The following is a 21,045-nucleotide window of genomic DNA, read 5'->3' as shown; positions in this document are numbered from 1 at the left end:
CTATTTTATGTTGTTTTATGGATAATACGATTACATTGTTTTTTTAAAGTATAAGATTATGGATTAATATGTGTTGGATATCTTCATATATTAATTTTCTGTAGATAAAGTGAATAAATTAATGTAGATACTACCCTCGAAATATGACATTGCCACTTAAAATCTTTTTACCAAGTGTCCCCAAATCTGGAAGACTTGATCCCTTCGGCTTAGACATCTGATTACCGGAAATACAACTTCAAAGCATGGAAGATGCAATATATATATGTTTGCTGTGTATTTTACAAATTATAGATGCATTGCTAATAGCGATCCGAGTTATATAATCAATGAGAATCTGGTATGGGGAGACATGGTAAAAATATGTTTACCATGTGTCCCAAGAACCAGGGTCACTTGATCCCCCTAGGATCAAGGCTCCCGACCAGGGGTAAACAAGTCTCCCTTACATAGGGGACACATGGTAAAAGTCAACAGTATGGGTTTTCATTAAATAATGATCTAATTTATTGCACAAATCTGTTCTAATTCAAACTATTAATGAAGAGATAAATTCTGAGTCGTATGGTCTATAAAGTTTTTCAATACTACAAATAGTTAAGAAAATGTATGCTAAAAACAAAAGGGGTGATCAACCCTCCCCAGTTTCCCCTACATATGTATAACGATCCTAAATAAATAGGCGTGGATGGATCACTGGATTAGTGACAACTGAAGCTTACAGCCAAAATATATAAACACCTTAAACAAAACCAGTAGAAAAGCGAAATTAAATACTCATACATTTGTGCATCCACTTTATTTTTTTTATTTTTTTTTGAGTTTTTGTATAAAAATATCGGTTAGCAACGCTTCGGTCGGACTAATTTTATTTGCCCTTTCGGAAGTTGGTTATGTTGACCAGGTCGAAGAGGTCTCTCGGCGGGTCGCGTCCCTCCGACTCGACCCAGTCCTTCGCGCTAGCAACTACCGGCAGTACGGTTTTTACGCTGCACCACAAATTAAAACACGAATCAGTTTGGCTAAACTAAGATCGTGATGTTAGAAAAAAGCAGTTGCGAATGAAAGTGCGTGCCGTCATAGAGAAATATAGTAAGACAAGAGTGCTCACTCCATACATCAGTTCAGACTATTAATTTCAGTGTCTACATCTAGCATCGAGTAGCGGAACTATCAGTACTGCTATTTGACAATAGATGTAGCACCGACCGGAAAGTCTTATCTCAGCATAAGACTTTCCGGTCGGTGCTACATCTATTGTCAAGTAGCAGTACTGATAGTTCCGCTACTCGATGCTAGATGCTAATAGTCTTTTTGGTACTAAAACTGATGTATGGAGTGAGCACTCTATGTATTTTTTTTCTCTATGGTGCCGTTAACTGTGACAAAATGAAAGCGCGTTTATTTTTATAGCATATTCCAAATTTGAAGTTTGAATATACTTTAGTATTTAGTATATAGTTGTAGTACCGACGCTGTTTTGTTTAATGAAAGCGCGTCATTTTGTTTGCTACGTTGGCGCACGTTAGTGGACTTGGCGTTGTGTGTGTGTGTGTGTTTACATGAGCTTCTGCTTGGCGCACTCGGGGCAGATGATATCGGCGGCGTCGGTGATGAACCCCTTGCCGACCAGCGAGGTCTTGCACTGCGCGCAGATGAAGCAATCATTGTGCCAGTGGCGGTCTTCGAACGAGATGAAGCGGGTGCCGCCGATGCCTGCAAAAATTAGTTTAGTTTTAGTTTTGGCTGTTCAATTCAATAGATTTTTGTATGATTTTTTATATACCATTAACCTTTTGTATAATACAATAAAGACTTCTTATTAAAAAAAAATCAATAGATTGTGTCAAAAAGTATCTCGTAAAGAAGTTTGAGAATGAGAAACTGTGTGCTAACAACTAGGGAGATGAAATCGTAGTTGGTGTTAACTTTGAAAGTTACCGTTACACTAGCGCCATCTATTGTCGAGTAGTAATACCAAATCACTGCCATCTAGTAACAACTAGCTAGATGGCTACGCGTGGAGTGAAAATTGAAGGAAATAAAGAAAAGGATAGCAGCTACAATAAGAAATACTGAACAACGTCGCGGTCAAAAAGTTTCCAAAATTGCAAAAATTCACTTTTGTAAAAATTCCAAAAGTTCTCATATTTTATTTATAGTTCGGTAGGTATGTATATCGAAATGTTCCATTCCAAAATGAATGTCGAAAAAACGAACTATAAAAAAACTGAAATTTTCCTGAAACATTAACCATCGAAGCGAAATTCGTGTCATCGAAAACGAATTCTCTTGTTGGGTAACAAATTTCTGATCTACACAACATTTCAGGAGTAGGTAGTGCGGCTTGTTATGTTCTTCTGAAGTATATTCTTGTTAAGTTCACGTGAAGCACTCGCGGTGCCACGGCTAGTTCCCGTGAAGCACTCGCGGTGCCACGGCTAGTTCCCGTGAAGCACTCGCGGTGCCACGGCTAGTTCCCGTGAAGCACTCGCGGTGCCACGGCTAGTTCCCGTGAAGCACTCGCGGTGCCACGGCTAGTTCCCGTGAAGCACTCGCGGTGCCACGGCTAGTTCCCGTGAAGCACTCGCGGTGCCACGGCTAGTTCCCGTGAAGCACTCGCGGTGCCACGGCTAGTTCCCGTGCGTCACGTCACGTCACGTGTCTATACTGACCGGTGATGGGCTTGGCGCACGACGTGCAGCGCTTGGCGAACAGCTCGCCGAAGCACTCGGCGCAGTAGGGCTTCTCGTCGCGCGACGTGAACCGCTGGCCCGCCAGCGACGTGTTGCAGTTGGTGCACGTGAAGCACTCGCGGTGCCACGGCTCGTTCTTGTACGTCACGCCGCCTTGCGTGATGATCTGGAACATGGGAAACGGACAATTAATAATCAGATATAAAACAAGACTTAATTTGAGATAGATGGTGGTGGCATAGACCCTAAAAAATTAATCAAATACCGAGTGTACGTCGGATGGCGTTAGTAACGTGCCCAACATAAAGAGTGCTGGCTGCATCGCTGTCTCAACAGGTAATAGGCATCGATTAGGCGCATGGCACAATTCATCAGATTCGGCGACGTGCGAGCGGGATATCGCTATAATACGCGCATAGTGTTGTCTCGCTCAAACATCGGAGCGACGTGCGAATCGGATACAGTGTGCCATATGCCTTTAAGGGTCCGTTCGTGGAATAATATGAGCAAACCCCCATGAGCTCCCAGAGCCCATCGCGAAGAACTTGTTTGCCCACTGGAAGCGTGACAGATTTAGGTACCCATGCCATTTTTTTAAGCCCAATTCTATTTTTATGCGAGATTCCCCAGGGTTATCTATTCAAGCCTTTGTTAGGGCTGATTTAGACGGCGCGCGAACTCGCATGCGATTCTAGTTACATTGCGGACCATTGAGGTTACAACCATTTAGCCAATCGATCAAATAACGCAATGTAATGAAACTCGCATGCGAATTCTCGCACCGTCTAAGTGTAAGTGTAAGGCCTAAGTGGACGCTCGAGTTGGGCGTGCAGCGGGGCGGGGCGTGCGGCGTGCATGTTAAACAAATGCAAACGCATAGGAGCGACCTTAGTGCACCCTGCTCAAATCCCTTGGGAGCCGGACGCCACGCTGCACGCCCCGCCGAACGCTCCGCTTCGAGCGTCCACTCAGGCCTTAGTGTAAGGCCTGAGTGGACGCTCGAAGCGGAGCTACACACTAAACGAGCCGTTAGCCTCACCTTGTTGCACTTGACGCAGCGGGTGGCGAACTTGTCCTCGTAGCAGCCGGCGCAGTAGATCTCCTGCTCGCGCGGGATGAAGCTCTTGGTGCCGATGGGGTTCTTGCACACCACGCAGCAGAAGCACTTCTCGTGCCACTGCCGGGTCTTGTACTCCATCTTCTTGGTGCCTGGGGAACGAATTACGTCACGTTAGTGATGGACGCGAGTGGTCGCACGTTCTGCTATGTAGGTTAGGTAGGGTCAAGGCGGAAACAGTGGCTCAGCCCGAACAGTGGCTCAGTCGCCCAAATATTACCTCTCTCGTGTTGAAATTAGGTTGAGTGAGCTGCTGTACCCGGCTTTTTTCTACCGAGCCACTGTTCCCTCCTTGACCCTACTTGTATAGTGATGTTCACTCGCACTCGGGGTTTATTTTCAAGACAATGAATGGTTGTAGACGCATTCCAGATACCAATCAGAACTCCTCAATGGTCAATATTCGAAACCGAAAACTTTTAGGTACTCGTCGACTACGACTTTAACATCGTTCTATCTCATAAAAGATTTATATGGAGTTAAACCATAATAAATAACCTTATCTAACCGGTATAGATTGGCTGTTTATATTTTTATTGGCGCCTTATTTGGATGTTTACAATTACTTTATTAATAAAATGTGACAGTTAATTGGTGTGTAAATATTAATTGTATTGCTTGAATATTTGATGTAACTTATGGGTCAAGGATTTTAATTACGGGCTTAGTGAGCAGATATCCTAGAACTAGATAACTCGTTAGTCAAGATAGACAAGTCTTCTGTGATTGTAATATAATAAGGCTTAGGTACTATAACCTTAACAATTTGATTCTATAAAGTATAAGGCATTATGGCTTTTGGCCATTTTTTTTTCACCAGTTAGCGTTCTACTTATACAATCGGCATTATACATAATATCTATTCATACGTATTTGCAAACTTCCCTATTCGTGTTTATGACATCATAACAATCGTTTGCGTGTCTCCGATACATCAGATTTGTATGGAGATTTGCCCTTGAAGCTTGCAAGGGGCGTCGATATTTTGGGCCGTGATATTTGAATGCACGCGATGCATCGTAACATTGTTCAAGGTTCATCGAACTATATGAAGATATTGGATTAGATAAAGCTACCACAAAATGTTTTATTCATTTAATATACCTACCACATACCATGGTCTATACCAGTATTCAATAGATTTTTGTAGGTCTCCATTCAATTAATCATTATTGACTCATCCCGACTTTGATCCAGTTAAGACTCGAATAATTTTAATAACCGTTCATTACGCCATTGTGTCGAGTGAAAGGTCCGTGGTTGACAACTTTTACCATCCCACGGGCAGCGTATTGATTTTAATTGCTAATGATTAGGGCTCCCGTCCAGTGGCCTACTAACTATAAATCTAAGAAAATAATAGTCGCGAATGAAAGTGCCGATTTGCTATATTCCAATTAGGGTAAAGCGAGTAATTAATTAAATATACCTGGTGTACCTACTTTACAACGTATTATGTTCGTTGAATCTTTAGCATGGTTAGCCAGATGTTGCTGGCGAATAATAGCCGTCATTTAATTAAATTGGTGTACCTATTATGCACGGCGATAAAACGCTTTAAGGTGCTTGAAGCTTGAATACACACAAGGCCTGCAGCACAATTCCACGCTAAACGTTCCTCTGACACGACTAGCAATTTGCATTTTGAGGCATAGATTAAGTTCAGTTTAACTATGTAAACCAGATGTAAACATACGCATGTACAATTGTACTTAAGTAGAGTTCCTTTCTTATTTTTTTGTGCTGGTTTAAAATTAAAGTGCCTGCTCGAATCAATATTTATTATTTACTTAACGGTATACCTACTACATAATAATTGTCCCTTTAAAGGACAGGTATGTCTCTAGTTTTGAATAAAAATCACCATTGCTAAAAGGTTGAAGAAGCCTTTTACTGTAGGCGGATAGACATTATAATAATTTACCCTATTTTGGATTTGTCTAGTAGTTGGACAAAACCCATCAAGTAATTTGGGTGGTGGCTTGCTGCTACTGCAACTTTAGTGTAAAATAAGCACTGATCAATGGACCGGCATCCTTACCTCGACCCGTCCGTGACTAAGTGGGCATTTGACGTGGGAGGCAATAACGGTGCCACACGTAATTGAACAGCTTGCGCCGTGACAGTTTTGCATTAAAAATCGAGTTCGATTAAGGTGACGGTAAGGCTCCGTATGATATATGTATAACAGGGTCTTTCGTATTAAATGCAAAGTAAAAGATAGGAAACATGTTGCCGTTTTTAATTTCTGACATCGAGGATTTCACAAAAGTACTATGTTTACATTACTTAGGGCCAGTTGCACCAACCACATTTGACAGACTGATCAACATCACTCGGCAGAGAACTATGAAAATTCCCATACATAAAATTTAGCGAACGCTTTAACGGTGACAGGCGGTTTGGTGCAACCGAGCCTAAGACCTACTTTTATGTATAAAATAAGTGGATAAATTCTTATAAACAAACATATTTTACAAATGCATTACTTTCAGATCGTATTAGGAAACATTCAAATTAAAAATTAACCCAAAGCGCTAAACTATTTATTAGTAGGTACTTCTGCTAATAAGTTATTTTATCTTTATCTTTATCTTTAATAGGTCAGCCGCTTTAATATTACGATACGAACAATAAATTAAAAAAACCTTGACTTTTTGTTTTAAAAATAAAAAAGTGGAGCATAATGTTATTTATGTTTTCGTGTCGCAACGATCCGTGTGTCTAACCCAACCACAGGACATTGGATACCGAGACTGCGGTTTACTAGCGAAGAAACTAGAATGCTTAAAGCTGACGGAAATTGATACTTTTGACTTTTGTAGTGCTTCAAGGAGGTAGTTTCATATACATACCTAAATATTTAATTTATTAACAAGCAGAAACGTCTGCGATCGATGCTATTAAGCTTAGAATAAATTTAAAAGTGGAAAAAATTACTGTCTTGGGTGAGACTTGAACTCACGGCCTCTGGATAAATAAATCAGGTACAAGATTTTCTTTAACTAACTGAGCACGACATAGTGCTAATGATAACATACTTGAACACAATAATATTGTATATATTATATTAATAACAGCCAGCGCTGGTGGCCTAGCGGTAAGAGCGTGCGACTTGCAATCCGGAGGTCGTGGGTTCGAACCCCGGCTCGTACCAATGAGTTTTTCGGAACTTATGTACGATATATCATTTGATATTTACCAGTCGCTTTTCGGTGAAGGAAAACATCGTGAGGAAACCGGACTAATTCCAATACGGGCCTAGTTTACCCTCTGGGTTGGAAGGTCAGATGGCAGTCGCTTTCGTAAAAACTAGTGCCCACGCCAATTACTGGGATTAGTTGCCAAGCGGACCCCAGGCTCCCATGAGCCGTGGCAAAATGCCGGGACAACGCGAGGAAGAAGATATTATATTAATAACATTTAGGCCAGTAAATAGTAATGAGGAATTGTTTTTGTTTAGCGATACATTTTTATCATGTACGATTTAATCTAGTTTTATAGCGGTGTACAAACAAAATATAAATGGAGCAAGTAAAACACACCGTCGCGCTACGCGTTGCAGGACCTTCTCCGATTGCTACGCCGTAGCACATTCAGCAGGCTGTACCTACAATCTAAGTGTCCGATTCGAACTTTGAGATACGTCAATTAATAGATCTAGAAACGATATGGATTAGCTGTGTCAGTGTAAAAAGTAACGTTTTTGTTTGAAGAAAGGTTACATTTGACACTGACATATCTAATCCATATCGTTTCTAGATCTATTAATTAATTGACGTATCTTAAAGTTCGAATCGGGCCATGAATGACGGAGCAATCCAAAGCCACAAAATTCTATCCGTGTGCATTATATACTCTTTAGTTTTAGCCTAAAGGCGATATTATTTGAAGAGGAAAGGTAGATTTCGAACGATAATGAGTGTTAACAAAGGGACATACTTTGGGAAATCTAATACATCCCCTACGTCCCTTTGTTTATATAGGTGTATAATAAACTAACATGTTGCATGAACGAAGTTCTGTATCGGATAGTTTTGGCCACGTGAAGCTAATATTTGCCCAATTACCGTAACCAGTCGTATTTGCCGTGCGGAGTGACGGCAAACAGAGAATCCCACGTCGCCGTCGCCATGACATCACCGACCTTCGCTCAGGCATTGATTCACGAAGTTTTGGACAACTTTTAAATGTACCTATATGTTGTATATAACGTAAGAATTTAAAATTAGCCATGATTTTATCGAGACTATTGAAAGTGAGTTACAATTTTTTTCCACGTCAACAAACTTGTGAACGATGTTTTCAATTATAATATAATCTCTTGCCGGCAAAAACTTATGGCGCTATTCATAAACGGCTGCTAACTTAATCAGTTGATGATCGTCGTTTGTCCCTATCTGCCGTTAGAAAGGGACAAACGACGATCATCAGCTGATTAACTTAGCAGACGTTTATGAATAACGTCGTTAGTATTTAACCTTTTCACTTAAAAACTTTTCAATCGAATTAATTTTACCCTTTCACTCCCTGTTTATCTTTTGGGTTTTTATTAGAAGGCAAAATCCTAACCGCAAAGTCATGAACACGACAGTAAACATTGAAATGAAATAAAACTTTAGACATATGTGTTGCAATAGTTGTTAAGGATTTTGTCGGTAGACATTGTACCTATTTGTTATGTTGTATTGTCGGTTTATACATTTACAAAGTACCTAATTGATGATCAGGTTGTACGGTAGGTACACTTGACTACATCGGTTTAGTATAGTTGTAACAGTTTAGCTGTTGTTTAGAATTCTAGAAAGTAAAACAACTAGTACATAATAAAAAAAACTAAAATTATTTTTATTCGCTTAGTTAGGTTGGTAGGTACAGTAGGTACCTATATTAAACATGTTTTACATCTACAAAAATATTTGCTGATCGGTTTGTAGGGTAAACTTAAAAGTGTTTGTGTTGTAGCGCTAAGCTAATAAGTAATTAAAACAATAGAACAAATATTTTCTGCAACATATGACATAGTTCGGTTAAAAGTCAAGGACAAGATGGATAGAGCCATACTATCATCTTGTACTGCCTACTTCAGACATCATATGATGTCATCACTCATTACTAGATCAATACAGCTATTGATCATAATGATACGTTTGTAAATGAATGCTAGAGTTTATTCTAAAACCCGAACTATGACACTACAAAGTTATCTCAATCCACACAGAGACAGAGTGTCGCTAAGAGATTCTCTCGTACTTCGATGTTAGTTTAAACTGTTCATCCGCAAATTTAAGTTTGTCTATGATTACGTCATTAACCCCTCATTTCCCAGGACCTCTCAAATCCATACAATTCCGACTCATATTGGAGCCACTGGGAACTGAGAGGTTAAGTACGAATATCAAGGTTAATGTTAAAGGCTCATCAGTGAGCGAAGTGGTTCATTCGCTCGTAAAAACGCGTGTCGTTGTACTTCCGACCCTGCGTATTGGTATTTCGTTTCTCGCGTGGTTGTTAGGGTGTACCTAATTAAATTAGTTTCGGTTTGAATGATTTGTTTTGTAAAGCTAATACCAATAATGTGCACACTTGTTGTGCAAAAAGTTGATGTTTAATTATGAATGTGTGGTGTGTGTTCAACAAAAAATATATCTTTGTTGAAAATCGTTTTGTAGTTTCAGATTTGTCCGATAATTTGTATTGTCTAAGGACGTTTTCTCTCTTAACATGTATTTAGATTTTCGCTATTAATAGAGAAACTCTATATCTTCCATATTTATGCAAATTTTTTTTTTTTAAATATACATACGAGCAAGTGTGTGTACTGTGACTACTGTGTTCACTGCAGTTCTGTGCCGACATTCTTACTAAGAAGAATACCTAGGTAGAGAGGTAACATTAATATTTTTAATATTATTTATAGGAACTAAACCAGGAAATACAGCTAAAACAAATATTTTAGTTGTTGTTATATACAGAAACAAATATGTGGCATGGTGTAGCTGTTTTGTTATAACTAGTTCCACTTTACGTCTAGTTTTTATAGGACAAGTTAACAGCTTGCTCGACCTCTAAAGAAGCATTATATGACTAATGGCGAAGAGTTAAACAAGGTATTGTTTAGTTTCCCATATTTGCCCCGCATCTATTGGCTATTGTATGCCCTATTGTACTGTAGCTATAACTTGAGTTTCTAGATGCATTTCAATCAGTGAAACAACATGTTAGAAATTGGTATTGATGGTATGTTATGCCGAAGAAATTATAAATGGCTTCCACTATAATTTAGGGATCCTAAACTACTGCATTAGTGCTAATAGTGCTAGCTTATATCCTCAAGGATTCATGCTATCTGAATTTGGACTCTTTGAATTTACCTAAAACATTAAAAAACTAAAGGCAATTCAATTTCGGTAGCAATTTGACCAAATGGTTACCTGTTGGAAGGTATTTGGAGAATAATCAGTAAAAAAAGAGTAATCAGTGAATCGTATATTAAAGACAAGTCGGCTAAAAAAGTACTTAGATATTCTCCATGATAGAATAAGTTTACAAAGACTAGGTCATGGATAGCAGAATCTAAAATACACTGATGGAAACGTTGAAGGAAAAACACGCGAATACAAATTCCAAAGTAATTTGTAGTTTAAATAGTTGCTTACTGTAATCTGGCAACAAAAGTAATAAATTATTGGATTTGTAATGAAAAAATCCCACGCCAACTTTTACTTTTTCCGATCTAACTTTTGGTTTGATTGCTGGCCGTTAACTCAGTTGAATATAAGCTCGAATCTTCAATAAAATGCTATTTTGGAACGTTTACGTTAAAGCCATTGGGATATTGTAAATAGACGTTCAATTATAGTTATGATTCTCATTGAAGTATTATCCGGTGGAATAAGCTTTGGTACGATAATTATTGTTGCTAGGTATACGAAAACACTCTTTTTTATCAGTGAGTGATCGCTGTAACAATTCAAATGTGTAATTTAATTTCGCGCCAATCAAGAAGTTTTATCGAGCACGTTCCTTTGCACGCAGTTCGCTCACCTGCGTCCACGTGTCGCGCTTGATAAGAATTGGCAATGCATTGTTTTCATACCATTCAAGGGCGCTGATTTGTTTCTGCGACTGATGAACAAGTAACAAAACAATACTATAACAAAAATGCGTTTCTCATTTCTATTTTACCGTCGGCCGACATTTTTTCGTCCTATCAGCTATTAAGTACCTATGTACCCCTTTTTAGGGTTCCGTACCCAAAGGGTAAAAACGGGACCCTATTACTAAGACTCCGCTGTCCGTCCGTCCGTCCGTCCGTCCGTCTGTCACCGGGCTGTATCTCACGAACCGTGATAGCTAGACAGTTGAAATTTTCACAGATGATGTATTTCTGTTGCCGCTATAACAACAAATACTAAAAACAGAATAAAATAAAGATTTAAGTGGGGCTCCCATAGAACAAACGTGATTTTTGACCGAAGTTAAGTAACGTCGGGCGCGGTCAGTACTTGGATGGGTGACCGTTTTTTTGCTTGTTTTGCTCTATTTTTTGTTAATGGTGCGGAATCTCCGTGCGCGAGTCCGACTCGCACTTGGCCGGTTTTTTTTATCTGGGGGCTAGCCAAGACAGAAATCTTAGTAACTACGACAATCCAAACGTAAAAAATGTATGCCACACGTGATTTTCATAAATTATTTAAATTTCGTTTGGCATTAATGATTGTGATTTTTGATGTGTCGGTTTTTTGGTCAAGAACTTGCACATGTGCATTGACATGTGTATGTTTTCCTCGTCGGAGGGTGTCTGAGGTTATCTGTCGCGGTCAAGGCGAACGGCCCGCCATCTGTTCCTCATGCGACGGTAATGTTCCTTCGCGCCGGCAACCTTCCGCCGGAAGTTTTTCTCGGTGATAGCGGACAGACAATGTCACTGTGATTGATTGACAGGAAGAGAATGTATTGTTATGATGTATTTAATAATTATATATGATGTATTGTTGAATTTTCGCCTTTCTATTTTATTCATACAAAAAGAGAATCTAAGACGTAAGCGATCCTCAACTCAGAAACCTCCAAAACTTTAAGAATCAAAAAATGTGAAAAACAACATAATATTATAGCGATCATCTTAGAGTTAGGTTTGTTATTAATGAGTATAATTATGATATGTTATGTAGGTAGGTAGTCATTAATCAAAATGAGTCAGAAATGTGAATTTGCGTCAAAGTAAAGTAAGTAAAAACTTATTTACACAGAAAGAAATATCAACGAGTCCGCCCACTTGTTCAATTAATTAATTTCAGAGACACACAAATTGCATAACTATCGTGCTATAACACCATATTAGTATACTTACATTACGTAACACCAAAAGTTATTTTTCTTCGAAAGTAACGACCTCAGTTTGTTTAAATGTATAGCCTTATAAAGATACACAATCATTAAAACCACAGGTGAAGGAATTTAATCGATGCTAATTGTGTTTACTGTTTTATATAGGTAAAACATATGTGACCAAAATGTACGTGTATTTATATAAATACATAATTGCGTCAGTTAGCATTTATATTGGGTGGACTGACTATGCGAAAATAAAAGTAGATACTTACCTACTCGTCTTCTTAGTCTTAGTACCTACTTCATCATCATCATAACTTAAGAGCTTTGCTCTTGTCGGTGGAGTAATCGCCAATAATTTCTTTCTTGTGCCAGTCTTTTAATTTCCTCGTACGACGCATTATTTTTTATTTGGCTGAGATAAGTTATTCTAGGTTTCCCTTCTTCTCTTGTCTTGTCTTAGTACCTACTTATGTCTGCTAAAATTGCTAAATATATCTGTATACGATTCATTTCTCCAGTATGTCATAAACAACTTTTTTAAAGGGGAGCAAAGGTAATGTAGCGGCAAAGGCGGCACGGCGCAAACAGCAAGGGACGTCTGAACGGATATTACAGTATTACACACGATTTGTAAGCATTTCCGAGCTGTTTAACTTTATGTCGAGTTTCATAGCGAAATTTCGTTTTTACTTACGTTCGAGCGTAATGTTAATGTATATCTTCAAAGCCAGACTCTTATATAAATTTAATGTGTAATGCGCTCTTATAATGTATGTATATTGAATCGTAGCTTTATGAATAGCATTTGTAGGTACTCAATATTTGTAGCATCAAGAAGAGGCACAATTCAATTTAAGTTTGAAATGGGTTGTGTTAAACTTAAACGATCATCCATCTCTGGCACGGCTTACCCTTTTAAGGCACGCGCTGTGCGCAATGAATAGTTTCAGTGAGCTTTTATACATTTGTATACTGGGATTAATTGTGTAACTATGAGCGGGCTGTTTCAATCCGCCCGGTTAGTATGGCCATAAAATCTATAAAAAGTTCTTCAGATCTTTACGACTCGGTTTTACGTCGTACGATCAATATATATGTCTATAAAAAGCTTCTTGGGTTAATTACAGATTTAACTGATTTGGAGCTTGTGTGTTGTGATATAGAATATAATAGAATCTTTATTGCGCACATGTTGGTGTACAGGTCTTACTCTAGAGGTACAATAGTTACAACATGTTACCCTGCAAGGGTATTGCAATTACAAAATATAAAATATACACAATAAGAAAGATACACAAATTTATAAACATCTTTTTCTACGCATATTAAATATAACAAAAATATTAATTTATTATCTTAGAATTATACTTATTTGCATTGAAAAACTCTTGCAGAGAGTAAAAACTGTGGTCTATTAGGTAGGTTTTTAGCTTTGTAACGAATTTTGTGTATGTTTGCTCTTTAGTTATTTCTTTTGGAAGGTAATTATAAATTCTTAGTCATTACGTGAGGGCTCCTATTACTAATTTGTAAGTTACTTGATGGTATGGCTAGTTTATCTTTATTTCTTATATTTATGGCACCTATACCTAACTAATAGTCAAATGTTGGTAGCAAAAAACATGAAGCTTCACCACTGACCACGATTATGTTTTTGTAGTGACTATTGCACTCATCTATATATATAAATGCCCTATGAGTATAAATACAAATGGAAGCAATTAAGTTCCGTACAATTTTAATCCCATGAAATTATTAAATTGATGCAACATTTATATCTACATAATAGGTATTAGATTGTACCTGAGTTCTGTGCGTTTTGCTTCGCGTACCTATCCCAAAATGTGTAGTGTAGGTATTTATGTGTGTGTGGATAGATAGACAGTTCATTTGCGAGACGGGTCGTGAAATTGGGTTACAATCAGTCGGGACCCGTCAAATCGGCTTAAGTCTGGATGGTAGTTTCATCTCCCTAAACGCTATTATGCTTTCACCAAGTCTATCAATAGGTATAGTTACCATAGAATGGATAGTTAACGTAGTCTATTTCCAGCGTTCAATCACCAGATAAATACTATCGTGCCGATAATTTTAGATTCCTCCTTTTGTTACACATGCGATGTCTTAATCGTTATCCGCCTATCTCCAACGTTATTATGTACTACTCTTTTAAATAAATCTTGAACTTTAATATTTTATTTTCTGTATGACATTGCTTAAATTTGTTCAGATATTTTAGCTTTAACTAGATGAAGGTAACAAATCCGACAAGTCATTATTGTGTAACTATTTACTATAACCGTATTTTTTTACATACTTAAATCATCTCAAAACTTCGGTCCAAACAATTTTTTACCGCTGACTCTATTTCTAAAGGTAAAGTCAATATGGCACAAAATTGCTTCCACAAGCTACACATTAAAATCGTTTTTGGGCTATTGTAACTTAGTCCTTTAGTTAATGGAAATAGGACACAATTTTCATGCGGAATGACAAAGGACATACGACTTCAGGAAAACTACAGGTGCATGAATGAGCTTTGTTAACATTTGGCGCCTTGTTCAGACAGATATTTAGATTTCTTATTGACAAATGCTGGTTGGTTCCGGATGTGCAAATAAAAGGTAGGTAAGGTAACGACTTTAATTACCTATGTATAATTGTTGGAAGGTATCTGGATTCTGGGCTTAAATAAGAATTTATCGTTTCTAAATTAAGAATAAGAAGGTACGGTATACTTTGTTTGTATTATAATATTATTTAAATATACTGGCTCATTGTTTAAAAATATTTGTGCTGCTTAAACATCTGCATACGTGTTTGTTATACTAATAATAAAATTAAATATGGCCTTCATTTCATTGAATGACAAGATTAATTGAATGAAAGGATAGACGACATAGACGTTCATTCAATTACGAGCGAACGAATTAATGGTGCGGCTTAGAATTAACGGGTGACTAATGTAAATTTACTGACGCCTGTTTATTGCCAGAGGGACGTGTATGAAATAAAAAGTGTTTTAGGAAGTCTTTACAACGAAATGTACATAATAACTCGTTACATAGGTGGACGTCTGTTCTGAATGATCTTGATCACGGTGCTGGCTAAATTCAGGTCCGAAAACACAGTTATCTATTTGAAATCTAAAATGTCAGTTACCTATTTAAAATCTAAATAAAATTTCGTAAATGTTAACAGTTTAAGAGATATTGGCGAAGCATAAAATACCTTTTTTTCTTCATTTTTAATTGGGTTATAATACTTTTACAATAATAAAATACTTTTGTATTTTTTTATGTGCTAAAAATTGTATCTGACAGATTTCAAAGACCGATAATCCGATATGCGTTAAATTAGACCTATAAGTATGTATAGTTGTAGATATACACTTTGTTTTTATTCGGGTATGTAAAAAATAGCGGATGCTAAATTCGAACGGCATTCAAATGAATGATTTAATATTTATTTTGAACGAATGACGTCTGCGGTTAACAACGTTTCGGTGCATTTACATGGCAATGGCGGCTGCATTGTAAACGGCTGGTAAATCAATCAGTCAGTAACATATTTTTGTATATTTTTACTTAATGCTTCTTAAGACTGGCTTTAACTAGGACCAATACCTTTCGTAATAATTAATAGTCGCTTAATTGTACTTAGACATCTTCTATTACCTATTGTTATTCAACCATTGCATGCGCTATGTCTATATGCAATGTATTTTATAAACAATAATATTGAAACAGCTGTAGAGTTTTACAATGACCTCACTAAGATGTTGTCAGTAGGTAATTAAAGCAATTTCATATATATACAATAAAAAAACCTGCAATAGTTTTCCTTGGGTCTCCAAGAAAGCACTGGTCCCTCATGGCGCAACAGAACTTCTTGTTTTCCCTTTCAGCTGTGGCGTTAGGCAGGAACATCGACAATATGGCGACATCCTCGTTACTCTCCCTAGCCCTTCGTATTCTATCGTGTCCTACTGTTTTTGTCGTCAAATGTAGACGAGATTTTAAATCATCACTCAACACATCCGCCGACATTTTTACTCAAGTCCTTCAAAATTAAGAAAATAGAAAGGTCGCGTTCGCGTTGACGTCAGTGATTAAAAAGTTGAAAAGCGCGCCAAAGACGACTTATTCTTTTTAAACGCGAGCGTGGTGTAGGCTTCTCGGCGGCCAGTACGTTACTGGCTGGTTGGTGCGATAGTCGGAGGGAGGCGTAGGCACGGTGTAGGCTGTGGATTCACCGCGATAACTAAAGCCCTTGCTACACGGTCGCCGACAAGCCCCTCAGACCGCGTGGCCTTGGTCTGGACGGACCGTGTAGACAGTTGTTTCCAACAAAATTTGACCAAAACTGACCAAGGACAGACCAAGGTCAGACGGTTAGAAGGCTTGTCGCCGACCGTGTAGCAAGGGCTTTACTGCTAAGAATGCTGAGATGCTCGTAATGAGGAAACAATTCATTCTCAATCATGTTAATTGTCGTGTCATAGATCAACAGATGTGGATCTTGACCTCCAAATTACTGTATATATTAAGCTTACTGTAAAAGTATGGGCCTTGTTGATGCAATTACCTATCACAATATGATAGGGGTTATCTCTTCTTTAAATTAAATGCAAGTGGAACTGCAGTCTCGTCTTATATTTATGTAAATTACGTGTGTCAATGCTATGTAAGCTCAAAGTATGTTTTCCAATTAAGGAACTAAGATGAAATAAGTTCAGTGTAGGTAATCCATTTGAAGATATGTAAGTAGTTACCTTCTTGTTAAAATAACTTATTAGCAAGTATGTGTAATGTACTGCTATAACATTAAGGTACATTACACATACCTATTTGTATTTTTTTAATGAACTGCCTAGGAACGAGTTTTAAAACATGTATCTCTTAACTGCGGTCTTTATGTAATTTATGACATATTCATAATCTCTACAAAAAGTGACTTTACTATCATTACAGTTTTTTCTTTATTATTAATTTGCTTTTTATATTAACCACACGTTTTCTCAGAACTTTTTTTTATATATGAACCGTATCAACCGTATGAATAGGCAAGACACGTTCAGACGATAACCATTCGATAACTTTAACACGTGTGTTAGACACACATTAACACGTAAATCGTATAGTCTTACTAATGTTCTACAATGGAATCCCGACAGGGCCGACAGGTACACATCATCAGCAAATTTAAAGAAACATCCCTAAGCTATTACCTATTAGGATATTTTGATATATTTGTATATTTACTGTGAAAATAACGAGAGACCTATTTTCGTATTGCGTACTTTCAATAAAATCTATGACAGCAGCACCAAATTTGCCACAAAGTCAGATGCCAAAAACGCAATTCGTTTTCTGTTTACATTTTGTACATTCAATAATACGTGCATGTTAGTAGAACAAGGTGGCAAGAAAATGAAGAGTCCTTTGTGGTTGTGGGCGGATGTGGGCTGACGGTTGATTGATAGAACCAGATAACCTAGAAATATATTTACATTCAAACTAATTATGCATATGTATTGCAAATGCATTGGAAGTAAACATCGATAAGCTGTAAAATAAATAAATATGTATGTCAAGTGTGACAACAGTCGGTCTCAGTTAAAATTATATATATATAATCTATTTTCAGAGTAAATGTAAAGAAACACGCAGTTGATTGCAAAACAAGTTTTCAGAGTCTGAGAGGTATGCATGTAACGCAAGTTATTATTTAGGTATGCAACGTTATACTCAAATTTACCGCATAGTAAATTCTAAGATTAGTTGAATAAAATATATTTTTTTTAAGTTTAAATTTTCATTAATGGTATTTCTAAATAAAATTTTATGATATACGGTCGGTTGACATAATGTAGTCGCCGACCAGTTTTCGCGGACGATCTTGAGCGATGATTGTGGCGCATCATCGAGGCGCGCCTTAAATTTATATACTTATACATTTTATTTATGTGATTTGTTATTACCTCATCTTTATAAATTTAGGGGCATTTTAATAATATTTGAAAAATAAGCTAACTAACGACTCTTACGAGTACAAATGTGAGTACTTAGTACATAAGAATATTGAATTTTAATATGGTATTTTAATACAGTTACATATATTTATATAATACAGAGATACACCAAATAAATACAAAAAAGTTTATTTATATTCGTAGTTCATATAAACAATTAATTAATCGCAATGTTCTTTAGTAGATTACTATAAATATCTGAGTTTCAAAACTTCATACCTCGTATTTTGTTTTTAATTGACCCAGTACAGCCTTTTTTCATTTCATTTCATTTCATTTATTTAACATTAAAAGTCATGTGCATTACAGAAGATGTTAGTAGAATGTAGTCAGTACATGACACCCGGGTAGGGCGCATAATGTTAGTACTTATGAGGTACCCAATTTCCTACTTATATATATGTATTTTATTCTAGTGAGTATACCAATTATAATGCATGCATATCTAATTTAACTTAACACTTAAAATAATGTTCGAGAAATTAAATTCTGTATTAAATGTCATTTTCGGCCTTGTATATTCTGTTGTCATAAAAATATGCACTGTTGTCATATGGTTTATACTGTTATAATATATGATTTATATGAGGTCGTAAAATTATCTTATCTGAAACAGGTGTCATTACATCGCGTTAAGCCCGATGGGCACTAAATTAATAGCACTGATGCACTTGAGATGCGGGTCAGTGTCACCTTACTTTTATATCATTAGGGAGAATTTACAACAGCACTTTCTGTTATGATGAAAGTGACTAAATTTTTATCTTAAAAGTTTTTGGTCTTTCAAAAACCCCCAATTCTCCCCAAAAACGAAAAGAATACATTTTTTAGTTTCTCTGACAAAAAAATTCCGATATGCTTACATAGTATTAGTATATTAAGTTTCAGATAAACTTAAACAATTTAATCGGACCTATAGAGAGGATGGACACACAGTCTACATTCGGTATGGACATTGCAGGACGGCCGGCTACCATCTGCCCTAGTGTTTAAATTAAATATGTAAAGCGAACATGCACGGCACTGGTAGTTTGGACAACATTGCTGGATTGGTTGGTAAATCAATAGTACCTACTGGTGCTGTTTAGGGTTCCGCAGCATAAAATATTATTTGTAACTTTAGCACTTTAGCTAGTTACATTAGTAAATAAAAAAAATATATTTAAATACTTCGTTACCTTTAGTATTAGATACTGTAAAACTAGACATGCTAAACAACACACATATTAGCATTAGCTCACACGAAAACCGGAGTCGAAAATACCAGTTCACTTTGGTACTTAATCAAAAATGCTTATGTTTATATGTTTTTAATAAAATTTCTACTCATAAGCTTAGGTATAGAGATAGAGCTATAATATTCAGACGATAAACCAAATAATAATATTTTAATCCCTTCTACGCATATAATAGTAATATCCTGGGCACTGGGTGTTTTCTCCAGAATCAAACATTCATTAATATTAAGTCTAATCTAATGTGACAGTAATATTAACGCGGAGAGCTCAATACATCACTCGCTGATTTAATCGCAGGACCAATGAATAATTTAAAACAAAACGCTGTCTGTGCCACAAATCTAATAATACAACTTTATTGAAGGAAGCGGACAAACTTGGAACTAAATTATTTTCATACAACCTCGCTGTTTTACTCCGTCTGGTAGCGACGCTACTTTTTGTTATGGCAAATTTGTAAACTCAAGACAGTTTTATAAAAAATAAACAGCCAAAATATAACTTTATGCATCTAGAAATAAGAAAACGTTAGGTTTTACCAATGTGTGCTGTATTGGTTATACTAATGATGTGCCCACGCCTGTATTTCCAAGTGGGTATGATTTTGTTTTTGTATGGAAATCAGGGGAAGATGCCGTGCGCGTGATTTATCGATATTGCGGGAGTATTTTTCCACGAGAATATTGTAATCATTTTTAATGTTGTTGGAAAATACGCGACTAAGTAATAATTTATTAAAATACTTACTGTTATGTTTTTCAAGTAGGTACTTTAGTTAAAATTTAAATTTATTTTTTCACTAAAACGTTTCTAATAGTTTGGTAACAAAATCCGATTAAGATATACAAATTGCGCCCGCCTCGCTTCTATCTTATATCTTTATGACAAAACTTTGATCACCAGATCACTATCTTTCAACAAACTAATACTTTACAGTCACTAACTACCTACTTACCCAGTTTCCTAAAGTTGTATAGGGCTTATTAGAACCTAATCTCAAGGTCGATCGGCATCCGGTATTATATTAACATATTATTAATCGTAAATTTACGGCATCATAGAGATTATACAGCCTGATGGCTATTGCGGCCCACGCACGGTGATTCACCACATGTCACACTATGACACTTGACAAATAGTAATGGACATAAGTTGTGTCATGTTTATGTTGACATTTTGCACTATTGGGATTAGTTAGACAATGTTTCTCTGATTAATTTAGTTTTAAGACTTACAATAATAGAAAGTTCAATTAATCACGGGACTTGGCAGCACTTACGTATATCTATACATATACTATTATTCGCATCGGCTGTTTCTAGAAAACCAAGTACCTATGCTTGTATTATTATACAAGCATAGGTACTTGGTTTTTATTATTATAAGATAATAATTTATACGAATACAATTTATGTATATGAGATAAATTCTGTAAATGGTACCTATTTAGGCCCAAATTTTTTTTAATGTTACGTTGGAAGTATGCAGAATATGCGAAGACTGAGCCGGTCTGCCTTTTATACCACGACACAACATTTTAGTTGTCCACTCTGCTTTGCGGCTCTGTAGCCCTTCTCGTTGAGATTTCCCCGTGAAAATGTTTTACCTGGCAGACCGCAC

General features: G+C 36.8%; 1 protein-coding gene across 6 annotated transcripts in view; it reads right to left on the bottom strand.

The window, feature by feature from the left end:
• Positions 1 to 1,485: 1,485 nt before the first annotated feature.
• Positions 1,486 to 21,045, bottom strand: part of LOC134650198 (four and a half LIM domains protein 2-like) — a 219,234-nt gene continuing 199,674 nt past the window's right edge. For 2 of the 6 annotated variants that reach the window (XM_063505130.1, XM_063505129.1), the window contains 3 exons: positions 3,736 to 3,905; positions 2,676 to 2,862; positions 1,487 to 1,716 (listed from right to left, as the gene is read on the bottom strand). In XM_063505130.1, coding sequence (XP_063361200.1) covers positions 1,559 to 1,716; positions 2,676 to 2,862; positions 3,736 to 3,905 — 515 coding nt within the window. In that variant the 3' untranslated portion in view covers positions 1,487 to 1,558. Of the gene's footprint in view, positions 1,717 to 2,675; positions 2,863 to 3,735; positions 3,906 to 15,982; positions 16,346 to 21,045 lie in introns of those variants that run through there. The other 4 variants (XM_063505133.1, XM_063505128.1, XM_063505132.1 and 1 more) reach the window with 4 other exon arrangements.

Source organism: Cydia amplana, chromosome 8 (genome assembly GCF_948474715.1).
Source record: "Cydia amplana chromosome 8, ilCydAmpl1.1, whole genome shotgun sequence".
In the NCBI taxonomy this organism is placed as follows: Eukaryota; Metazoa; Arthropoda; class Insecta; order Lepidoptera; family Tortricidae; genus Cydia; species Cydia amplana.
This window is presented reverse-complemented; position numbering and strand designations above follow the sequence as displayed.